We start from the raw sequence: 11,619 nt of genomic DNA on the forward strand, positions 1-11,619 counted from the left end.
ATATACCACCCAATGGGTGGTAAGGGCACTCCATGCAAATAATTGGGTCCTTCTCATGTTCTTCTTCTTCACAACAAAGCATGATTTGAAGTCACTCAATGTTACACTGTCTCTTGTCTAGATCGATGCCAGTCAGCATTTTTCTGGTGCAATATGCTCAAATGTTCCCTTCATGATGTCTTTATATGTATTTAGCTATGAAAGGAAAATGCTACCGTGCCAATAAATCAATCTGAACTGAGATAAATTGTCAGAATCTCTATAGAGATAGAAGATTAAAAAGAAAAAATACATCAAAAGCAGCACAAGAGAAAAATTTAACATGAGCAGAGAAAGAGAGGATGAATGCTATGCAAAGCATTGCAATTTTATATGTGCTGCTGTATGTGTGTATGAATTGCATGTACTGCTTTTCATTAGCTTGTGTACCAAACTAGTCAGTTACATTACACTGAATAATAAAGTCACACTAGTCTGATAGCCAGTGGGAGAAAAGGAAAAAACGAAAGAGAGGGAGGGAGAGAATAAAGGAGCGAGAGAGTAATAACACCAATCAGACAGCATTAGCTGAGCAGAGACCAGTAATTGGAGCTGTGAAGTGTGACTCATCGACAGTTAGCAAGACTTGACACACACACACACACACACGCATAGAAAAACCATCAACCACTTGTACCACTCTCCCTTTCTTTCTGTACTACCTCTCAATTATCGCTTATTCACTGAGTTACTAACACACCTGCCTTTGTATGCACACACACAAAATCACTCTCCCACTTTTCATTCTCACAGGCACACAACATTTTGCACATGCCTGGATTCTTCACATTGCCATATCTTTCTCTAATCTAGACACACACACACACACACACACACACACACACGCATGCAATCACACACAATCCAACTCACAGACTTTCGCCAACACACCCACACACAAAAATCCACACACACCACTCTCCTTCCCGGCTTGACATTCACACTGTACTGCCAGCTACGCCACATAAGAGCTCCTTCCTGTGCTGCTCGCCCACCTGCTGCATCGTACACTATAATACTGAGAGAGAAAGCATCTTTTCAACCTTTCTGAGTGAGAAACACTTAATAGAAAGTGCCATTTCTCCAGTGAACGTCACTCAAAATGTATTTCCAGCTTTTCCAGCATGCATTTTCTTTCACCTGCATAGGGAAAATGATTATGTGCAGGTGGTGGACAGGTTGTTGTGCCCGTTACCTTTGAGTTTGGTACCAACAGAAAGTCACATTTAGTAAATTGTTTTGATCAACTAAAGAACATAACTTTGATTATGTAAAACGTGGCTGTGTGGGAGAGGGTCTGTCCTGCATTATGATAAAAAGTAAGAAAACTTTTGAAAAGGAAGCTCATTATTTTACTGTACATTACACAACTACTTACCTAAGACACATAATATTAACATACTACATGTGTTTCTCTTAACCTTATGTTTACTTTTACAAGCTACGCTGATTCTTCAGCAGGACCACAGAAACATATTTTGCCGTAGCTACGCTGTTGCAGACAGACCTCTAACCCCTTGTTTTGTTACTTCAAAATAGTACTGTACCCTTCTATGGGTTTGACCTTTTATTTTGCAGACTCAGACCCCTCTATGGTACCTAACAGATACCTAAACATATCCTATATAAGCTATATGTTTGATGAACAGAGAGACAGAGTGGCCATCGAGCTGGGTAACTCTCCAAGCTGCTTCAGAGCTTGTAATTGATGCTGAACTCCTTGATTTAATAAACATTTATGATCAAGAACAGTGTCAAGCGGGGTTTCTTCCCAACACATCATCGCAGCATTATTGTTCGGACACCACAGAAAAACTGCAGAAATTGATGGGCTGTCATTGTAATGTACTTTCATGAAATAGCACAAAGCGTTGGTGGTATAGTGGTTAGCATAGCTGCCTTCCAAGCAGTTGACCCGGGTTCGATTCCCGGCCAACGCAGTTTTTGTTTTGTGACAGGGTGGTGCGGGAGAGCTGCCACGTCATCTATTTGACATTGCCAAGGTACCTTTGAGCAACGCACTGAATAATTGCAGAGGTTTCTGACATGCATTATTTATAAACTGTAAGGCACTCATTTAGTAAACTTGCCACTTGAGCCTTGTAAGAAATCCCTCATTGATAACTCTTACCATTTACAGTCTGGTGGATTTACAACTGTAGCAGCAGCGCAGTCGGCAACCCCCGAGCCGCGTGTGGATTAAAGCGCAGCGGACCAAGATAACCAGCCAAGTCAAACGGACCGATCAGACAACACAGCCAGTGCGGTGATTGCTCAGATGGGAAGAAAGAGAGCCACGATTGGAGCCATGCTGGCACAGCTTGGATTTAAGGCGGCTACCTAAGGTCCGGTCTGGACAAAATGGGACTCATATCGCCGGAAATCAGAGACTGTTGTGCTCACATCTTTACAAACACCTGCTTATCCCGGATCAAGCACTCAGGACGTGAACCGTGTTCTGAGCTGTTACCGCAAGACTCCGGCAAAATAAGAATAGGGGAACTCTGTGTTTTAGATCGCTGATGCTTGGTGCTCAAAGGCAGTACATACGTAGTCTACACTGTTTCCCCAAATGTCAGACTTTTTATATGTGAAGATGAAAACCATATTATCATCTTATTGCTGTTTTACACTAATAGGCTGTGAAACCTGCAAAGGGCTTTCTTTTTCCAGCTCGGAACAGGTTTTTCTTTCTGGCCAAAAAGGACTCTTTAGATAGTAAAGGTTGCCGAGATAGTGTAGTCTTGGATTTGCCTGATTGTTGTCAGTAGCGATTATGCTCCTGAGATTTGCTATTTAATTAAAAGAGGAGCCATACATTAAGCCACTTGGCTGCTTTGGCACAGCTAGTACATTTGTTGTAACTGTATGATTCTTGTTATATTTTCACTTTGTACTTTGGTATTGAGCCAATAGGCCTGTACAAAACAGTGTCAGAGTGAAACTAGGTGATACACATTTTGAGTGCCCCAGTATTTTTTGAGCATCCATACACTTTTTTTTTTAACAACTTGTCAACACTTAATAAAATTGACTTATATGTATTATTAAAATGTCCAGGTTTGAAAAGCCTGTGTGAAACAGACTTAATAGAAATAACACTGAAGTTCACTTTGATATATGGTATGATATATGGTTAAATATGGTGTGCCTCAGGGGTCGGTCTTAGGACCCATTTTTCTTTCCTTGTATCTGCTTCCCCTTGGACATATTATCCATAAACATGGCATTTCTTTTCATATTTATGCTGATGACACACAAATATACTTGCCCGTCAGATCCACAGACCCTGAAATGCTGAGTTCACTTAACAACTGCGTTTGTGAAGTTAAAAAATGGATGTCAAATAATTTCCACCAGCTGAACTCAGACAAAACAGAAATCCTGGTCATTGGGTCCCAGCAGATGGCAAAACAAATACTGCCATCTGCTGGTTCCCTAGTAAATCACATTAAGCTTGTGGCAAAGAACCTTGGTGTTTGGTTTGATAGTAATTTAAATTTCGAGCAGCACACCACAAAGCTTGTTCAATCAACTTAGAAATATAGCAAAAATTCAATCTATGTTAACTTTTAAGGACACCGAGACCATTTTACACGCCTTCATCTCATCACGCAGCCTTTTCACCTGTTTAACCCAAAAATCTATTGATCGACTCCAGACTGTCCAGAACTCAGCTGCCAGGCTTTTAACCAGAACAAAGAAATATGACCACATTACTCCTGTTTTAGCTTCATTACACTGGTTCCCAGTATGTTTTAGAATTGACTTTAAAATTCTATTGATCACTTTTAAAGCTCTTCATGGCCTCTCGCCTTGTTATATTTCTGACCTTTTAGTCCCATACACACCAGCACGTACCTTGAGATCCTCGGGCAGAGGTCTGTTGTCTGTTCCAGAGTCTCGACTGAAAACTAAAGAGGACAGAGCGTTTGCTGTCAGGGCCCCGAGGCTCTGGAACAGCCTGCCCGAGGAAATCAGGTCAGCTGAGTTAGTGAACTCTTTTAAGTCCCTTCTTAAAACATACTTTTATAAGAGAGCCTTTCCCGATCTTATTTGACTTTATTTTATCCCTTTTATTTTATTCTATTTTACTAGTTTTATATTTATCTTAAACGTATATTTTAGTCATTTCAATGTTTTCATGCTTTTATCTTGTATTGTTTTTGTATTATTGTCTCTTATTATTCTGTTATTGTCTTTACACTTGTTAAAGCACTTTGTAACTTGTTTTTGAAAAGTGCTCTACAAATAAAGATTATTATATTATTATTTTATATTGCACTGCAGACATTACAAACACTGCAAAAATCTTTCATGTTTCTGAGTTTAGTTTAATGTTTCTCTTCAACAAACGACCAACATCTTATGATTGCTGCTGCTGTCATGGCTTTCATGTACTTGTTGCACTGTGAAGGCTATGATCAAGGCTCTCATCCGGCTGCGTTTCCACGATACTCAGTTTCAAACTTTCCTCTCTCTGCTCGCTTTCCTCCACCTCTTCTCGTCTTCCTCTCCTTTCCGTCTTTCCCTGTTTATCACCTTTGCCCCTGTCCATTATTTGTTTTCCATTTACACCCTCTGCTCGGTCTTCAAGATGCATTCCATCGCTTTGTTCTGTTCCACTTCTCAACCCTGTCTTGTTTGTACATCCTGGTTCAGATCTTAGCGTTCTCAGACTGTCACTAGCCTTGACAAAGTAGTTCTTCAGCTCTGCCACAGGTCCCTTGTCAGAGAACAGATGGTCAAGGTATGCCTCGGCATACTGATCCGAGGTGATCAGGTCCAGGTTAATGTCGGAGGACACAGGTGCGCAGGTGGTATCAGGACCAGAGACCGTCCTTCTTCTCCCTGTAAAGTTCAGCTTAGTTCAGTTAAAAGTAACTGAGAAAGGCATAAGCAGTTTTCTTAGTTACTTCAAGGATAGTCTACCTGTCTCTATCTCCATGGCAGATAGAGGGATGGTCACACTCTTTCCGGTCTCTCTGTCTGTCACAGTGAGTCCCGTCATGGATCCCTCCTCTGGCACCTCGCTGGAGGTGTCACATGATGCTAGAAGACCCCCTCGACATTTCCCAACACACACAGTACTGGTCTTATAACGCCTATAATGAAGAGATGGGGGGAAGAAACATTTCAGTCAACAAATAATTGTATCACTTTTTTAAAAATATATAGTTTTATTAAGTTTTGGCTTTCATGTTTGCTCACATGCTGTTAATTATGCCACGACTGCAGCTGTTGCCTCTCTGGCTGGATATTTTTACTGTAAGCACCAATGATGGGCTTTTTTTGTGTTACTATGAGAGCTTGTCTCATAGTAGACAGCCAGGCCTGTGATGCTGTGGTTTTCACTGTCAGTATGCTTTATTAGGCTCCTGCTTCCACTGAAGTGCTGTGTGTTACTGTCTGACAACATGGTCTTAAAAAAAGCTTCAGTGTTTGTAGTTGGACTGTATGCTGTGTAGTACACTTCCTGCATAGGTTGTCTCCTGCTCCACCAAAACATCATCAGTAAAAAGTAGACTCCATGGGCACTGTGAATGGCTCGTGTTATTTATTGCTGGCCAAACATGTTTTAAACCCAAACATACAACATTAGAACTAAAGGGTCAACTCCAGACATTTTCTAAAACACTAGTTATTACAAATATGCCACCTCAATACATTGGAGTTGACTCTTCCACCCTATCTCACTAAAAAGTTGCTCTTTTAGGCATGGGTCAGTGATGAGCTGGCATTTTGGGCCAAAAAGGGCAAAAATAAAATTATCAAAATGTGCAACCTCACTTCTCATGTCTACCACAAATGATAATAGTAAATAAATCTATATTGACTAGCAGCTATGTACAGCGTGCTAACCTCTACAAACCAGCTGTATTCTAACGTTAACATAGCTATCCTTATTAGCTAGGCTCCTTACATGCTTGCTTATAACTAAATAGATAATAACTTTCACTTCAGTTTTTTCACTTCAGTTCACTTTTGTTTCTGTTTGTGAGAGAGAGGGAGCGAGCGCTGCATGTGGCTCTGAAATGAGTTATGGTTTTACTCATATTTAATAGTTTGTGGCAGTCAGCGTTGTTATTTTGTCGTGTCGCCACAAATAAATCAATAAATGGGAAACCCTGCAGTGTGGTGCGGATTCTGGACTTTTTATGTCATCTTAGTTCTGATAGTGAGTGTGAGTCGCCTTAATATCGACGCATAAAAAAACAATCCCTGATCTTCCCTTCAATCGTCAATAGCCGAAATGATAACCAACATATTCCCAACTTGTAGCCCACATTGGCCCACAGTGTGTCATGTGTCATATGGAGCCAGCACCCTACAAACCTATTAGGGGATCACATGAACATGTTGGCTGCATTACCTGTAAGCAGGTATAATCTGTGCGAGATCTTCCTTGTATTGCTCCAGTGCTGCCCTTGCAGCCAGAGGCTCTGCCTGACCCTCAAGACCAGCTAGGTGACCCAACACCTGGGTGTCAAATGCCGCTCCACTGGCCCAGTGTCTCAGAGACCTGGAGGAACAAAGTAAGAACAAAACAAACTCCTTATGACCACTGCACAATGTGCTACTGCATATGACTGTACTGATAGTACTCAACTGTGTCAACTGCTCTACTCTGTATGCTTTACTTTATTGTATGCATGCTGCTCTACTGTATGATACCATCCTCAACTCCACTGTGCTCACTTCTACTGTATTCTCTCACCTGGAGTCACAGTCTCCCCCCAGCAGACAGGCCTTCAGCTGTGTAAGGATGAGGCTAAGCTGGGCCTCAAGTCTGATGGAGTCCTGGATCAGCCTGCTTTTGTCACTTAGGTTGATCCTACAGCGCTTCAGGTACTCCTCCATCACCTCCTGGAGCTCCGAGACTCTCTGCTGAAGACAATAATTCATGAGTGGGAACTTTGTTCCAATAATCCTGATTTTTCAGGTTTGGCGGATTCATTAGTGTTGTACACTTTCTGTGTCCCTTCATCACGTTCTGCAACCTTTTGTAACTTTTTCTTGTTACACTCAAACAGCTGACAGTATTCATTGGCAGGCTGATGAACACAGTTTGCTAAAATGTACAGTATCAGTAAATACTGCAAATACAAGAATATATTCTGTTTTAATATTTCAGCAAACATTACTTTTACAAATTCCCTTCATCATTTTCTATCAGAGGCTTTACCTGGCATGATGATGACCCCGCTGACTTCCCTTTCACACCTGATGACTGCTTTGATGATGTGTAGGCCATGTCCATCACCATAGTAACCACTAATCCCACCAGGCCGGCCAGGCGGGGCTCATCTGAGAAGCTTGACAATCGGCCGATCAGATCCCTCAGGTAGGTCGGCGCCCTGTTCTCAATGTCGCCCTTCAGCTGGGTGAAGAGAAATGAAGAGAAATGTTCATGGCATGCTTAAATGGTAACTGTTTCTTACCATCTGTCTCAATAAAATAAAAAATCTTGGTGAGTAGATTGCGCTCCCTTCTTTTTAAGAACTGTGAAAAGCATTTAGTCATCATCATATTGCTCCTTGTTGGCCACTGTATTGATTTGTAACCTTTGAACATCCCCAACAGGACTGCATTTCTGGTACTTCTGGTGCTTCATTTTGCACTATCGCTCTTTTTTAAACCGTCTCAAGGTTGAACATCTTTCATTCCCGTCCTGTTCATCTCCATCTACACTTTATGACTGAATGGTTTTAAAGGTGAAATCAATGAGAAGCTCACCCGCTCAAGTCCATTTCAGAGGGAACAGGTCACCTAATGTTTTGTAGTCATTCTATCTCTTCTCAATGTTTTGCTCATATACAGGTGCATCTCAAATAATTTTAATATCGCTGAAAAGTTCCATTTTCTTTCTCTAATTTAATTAAAGAACGTTAAACTTTAAAATATTCTAAACTCATTACACATCAGTTTAATATTTCAAGCCTTTTCTGTTATAATCTTGATGAATACGGCTTACAGCTCATGGAAATCAAAAATCCAGAATCTCAAATTTATAATACAGAAATGTCGACCTTCTGAAATATATTTTAATTCGGGGCTCCTTTTGCACGAATTACTGCATCAATGCGGCATGCCTGAAATGTATCAGTAAATATTTTATACACAATCAGCCTGTGGCACTACTGAGGTGTTATGGAAGCTCAGGTTGCTTTGATAGAGGCCTTCAGCTCGTCTGTATTGTTGGTCTGGTGTCTCATATTTTCCTTTGGACAATATCTCATAGATTCTCTATGGGGTTTAGGTCTGGTGAGTTGGCTGTTCAGTCAAGCACACCATGGTCAGCAAACCAGTTCCTAGTGGTTTTGGCACTTTGGGTAGGTGACAAGTCCGGCTGGAAAAAGAAATCAGCATCTCCATAAAGCTTGTCAGCAGATGGAAGCATGAAGTGCTCTAAAACCTCCTGCTAGACGGCTGCGTTAACTCTAGACGTGATAAAACACAGTGGACCAACACCAGCAGATGACATGGTACCCCAAATCATCACTGACTGAGAAAACTTCACACTGGATTTCATGCAACTTGGATTCTGTGCCTCTGCACTCGTCCTCCAGACTCTGGGACCTTGATTTCCAAATGAAATGCAAAATTTACTTTCATCTAAAAAAAAGGACATTGCACTGAGAGATTAAAGACTCAGGAATGATTTGGGGAAACATTTGCAGGTGTTGAGTTAGTTACCTGATTAGAGCTCTTCTCAGGTCAACATTTCTCTATTCTAAATTCATTATTCTAAAATTCTGATATTTTGAGATACTGGATTTTTGATTTCCAAGAGCTGTAAACATTAATCAAGATTAAAACATCAAGATTGCATTTTTCACTATATGTGTTATGAATCTATAATATTAATTCTAATAATAATTTTTTTTTTTTTAATGCACCTGTACTGTCACACTATCTTTTACATCTTATGAACCTGTTGCAGTTGTTCCTGGAGGCTGGCCGGGGAGTCAGAGCCCTCATCGTTATTGGCTAGGAGGAGAGGGTGGACGACTCCGAGGTCAGGTATGGCACCGCCTTCCAACATGGCGTCGTAGAGGAGAGAACCAATTGCATCCTTCACTTGAGCAATCTCTTCTTCTGATGACAACAGCTGGCCCATAATGATGTCTGTATGCGTGGTGAAAACCAATAAATTATCCTAGTTTATGGCAGCATCTGAGGAAGAACAGAAAAGAGAGAAAACTGCAGGTAATACTGTACAAAAAGAAACCTTCAGTATTCAATAACTGGTGCCAACATCAAACCACACACTCAGATAATATAACAGTGTCATTACAGTTTGTGTACTTGTTTTAGCCAAGACACAAGCAAAATATATATTTAATTAATCCTATCAGCAGGACGTAACATTTTCCTAAATACCTCCAAAATAGCACCCATAGCATTTCACACCAACATTTCAGCAACATTTCAGTTACATTTAATCTCTCTGTCAATGCAGAGTTGTTTTTTTGGCCAGCCGGCCTCTTTCTTGCCTCGTCACCTCCCCTCTTCCTCCTCTGTGCCCCACCTGCAGTGAAGAGATTAACCAAGACAACACAGCAGCAGCATGTAGCTCAGCAGTAAACCTAGACCTCCCCCTAGCTGCAGTCTCCAGGAAATGCAACTGCAGGGTGGGGGTTTGTCATGTCTTTAAGGCCAAGAACGACAGCCTGTTAGGGTTTGGTCTTATAATAATGTCTGTATGTCTGATTGTAATCTCTATCTGAGAAGGTTTTAGTTGCCTTTGAGAATAGCTGTTTTGCACTCTTTCTTAAGTGAATGCTTGATACAGAAATTAAACTAATCCTCCTTGTGCTGGGGGACTCCCTGGAAGAAGCCAGCGGTCCTTGGGAATGAAAGTAATAGCTACAAACTCTTTATGGCTGTGTTAAACATTGACAAAATAGGCCAAGGGCTTTCAGCTTTTTTTATTTAGCTAAATGGAACAGCGGCCTTGGTGGTGGTGCGATGTTGACTTTTTTTTTTACTTGATAAAATGTGGTGCAACGGGGATTTGGGATTTTATGTGGCGTGAGAGATGTTCTTTGCTAACTGGGACAAAGGCTTGTTCACTGTGAGGCTTCAGGGTTTTGTGTGTATCACAGCCGTAGCTGTAATGAAATGCCCCACACTGTGTAGTGGACTGTAGCTCAGGTTAATGTGGATGTCTGGCCTATTAATCATTTAGATTAAACCTGCCAGACCTCCCTCCTTATCCTGGAACTTGTTTTTCACAATCAGTGTTTTAAAAGGATTTAAAACAATTACAATTACAATTTAATTTTGCAGAAGCAGTATATGCCATGTTGTGTGCTGACTTTGAGTGGAAGCCACGTCCAGCACTATTCTGTTCGATAATTTAGGTACAACAGAAGGTAAAAGAAAAAGTCTCTCTCATGATATATATTAACGTATAATGGTAATTTCATTACATTATAGAGAGTACTGTTGTGACATTTAACTGATTCTTTCAAGCTGCTCTAATCAATGTTTTTATAATGAAGGTGCTCTTTGTACAGTCTGTGAAAACAAATTTCCTCCACTGAGGACAATAAAGAATGAATCTGAATCTGAATCAGAATTAACAGTGAATTAAATGACTATGTGTAATGTGAAAGGGGTAGCTCATTGTGACACATCCACAGAGAATTATCACCCAATATTTCAGTTCCTCTAAAATCTTCGGAGCGTTTTAGCATCTTTCAGCTCATTGTGTTGGTTTTTACTGTCTGCATCTTCAATGTTTTGGTTCAGTCTCAACGCTCTCATATCATTTATTCAAACAAAGTACTCAAAGAAGGTCACGTCAGGGTGGTCTACATACTGCTCTCCTCCCATTTTTACAATGATATTGGACTTTACTGTAAGTATACCAAGGTGTCACAGTGAATTTGACAATCATATGTTGATGGTTAAAACATTTAAAACAGCGAACTTAATATTCACACAGCATGCACAAAACAAACCACATACAAACACACATTACTTTTTCATATTTCATCTCCTCTCCCTTCTTTCCATACATTTTTCTGTCCCTCCAGTCTGCTTTCCATCCTCCTGCTCTCCCCCCTTTTCTTCCGTTATTGTTGATTTTGATAGCCTCTGTCAGTTTGATGCTGTGTTGAGCTCTACCACTGGTGGGTCTCTCTCACTCTCCCTCTCTTTCTCTCTCTACGGATGCTTGGCCCTGTCGACACACACATTCCTCTGAGAGCAGTAAATATTTAAATCACTTAAAACTTTAGCTTCAAACACATACACACACATACATCAGCACTCAGAAATGGACATGGCTGCACATATACATGGTTAAGTGGTGAAAACTCAGTACGGCTTTCGCTCAGATTTTTCCGCTTTTTCTCTTTGTAAAGGTCTCATTTCCATCTGAGAGTGAAGTGAGGATGAAAGAAAATAGAGTAGAGAGGAGGGCAGGAAAGAGGTGCAGAGAGAAGAGAGAGAAGGGAAGGACGAAGGTCAGGAATAAAAAAAGGAATAAAAGATAAAGTAAAGGAGATGTTGACAGAAGAGATGGCTTGGAGGAGAGTGACAGATGACTCAACCTACCTTACACACACA

At 40.8% G+C, this 11,619-nt stretch overlaps 2 protein-coding genes and 1 non-coding gene across 5 annotated transcripts in view; 1 reads left to right on the forward strand and 2 right to left on the reverse strand.

Moving 5' to 3' along the window:
- The first annotated feature begins 1,907 nt into the window (after positions 1 to 1,907).
- Positions 1,908 to 1,979, forward strand: trnag-ucc. The gene has a single exon. It is a non-coding gene; the product is annotated as a tRNA-Gly (tRNA).
- A 2,373-nt stretch (positions 1,980 to 4,352) lies between these two features.
- LOC123984158 lies at positions 4,353 to 9,636 on the reverse strand. Of its 3 annotated transcripts, none has more exons than XM_046070881.1 (7): positions 9,480 to 9,636; positions 8,975 to 9,216; positions 7,226 to 7,420; positions 6,758 to 6,927; positions 6,413 to 6,562; positions 4,972 to 5,144; positions 4,353 to 4,890 (listed from the first exon to the last, which is right to left on the reverse strand). In XM_046070881.1, the coding sequence occupies exons 2-7, from the start codon at positions 9,158 to 9,160 to the stop codon at positions 4,433 to 4,435; spliced, it is 1,332 nt and encodes a 443-aa protein (XP_045926837.1). In that variant the 5' UTR covers positions 9,161 to 9,216; positions 9,480 to 9,636; the 3' UTR covers positions 4,353 to 4,432. The 3 variants fall into 3 exon arrangements, with proteins under 3 accessions (XP_045926837.1, XP_045926839.1, XP_045926836.1); XM_046070883.1 differs by having other exon boundaries at positions 6,758 to 6,924; positions 9,424 to 9,561; XM_046070880.1 differs by having other exon boundaries at positions 9,424 to 9,561.
- The window catches only part of LOC123984523, a 7,157-nt gene continuing 4,737 nt past the window's right edge, over positions 9,200 to 11,619 (reverse strand). The window contains exon 7 of the mRNA XM_046071444.1: positions 9,200 to 9,216. Within this exon, the coding sequence (XP_045927400.1) occupies positions 9,200 to 9,216 (17 nt within the window). The remainder of the gene's footprint in view (positions 9,217 to 11,619) is intronic.

Source organism: Micropterus dolomieu, linkage group LG15 (genome assembly GCF_021292245.1).
Source record: "Micropterus dolomieu isolate WLL.071019.BEF.003 ecotype Adirondacks linkage group LG15, ASM2129224v1, whole genome shotgun sequence".
NCBI lineage: Eukaryota > Metazoa > Chordata > Actinopteri > Centrarchiformes > Centrarchidae > Micropterus > Micropterus dolomieu.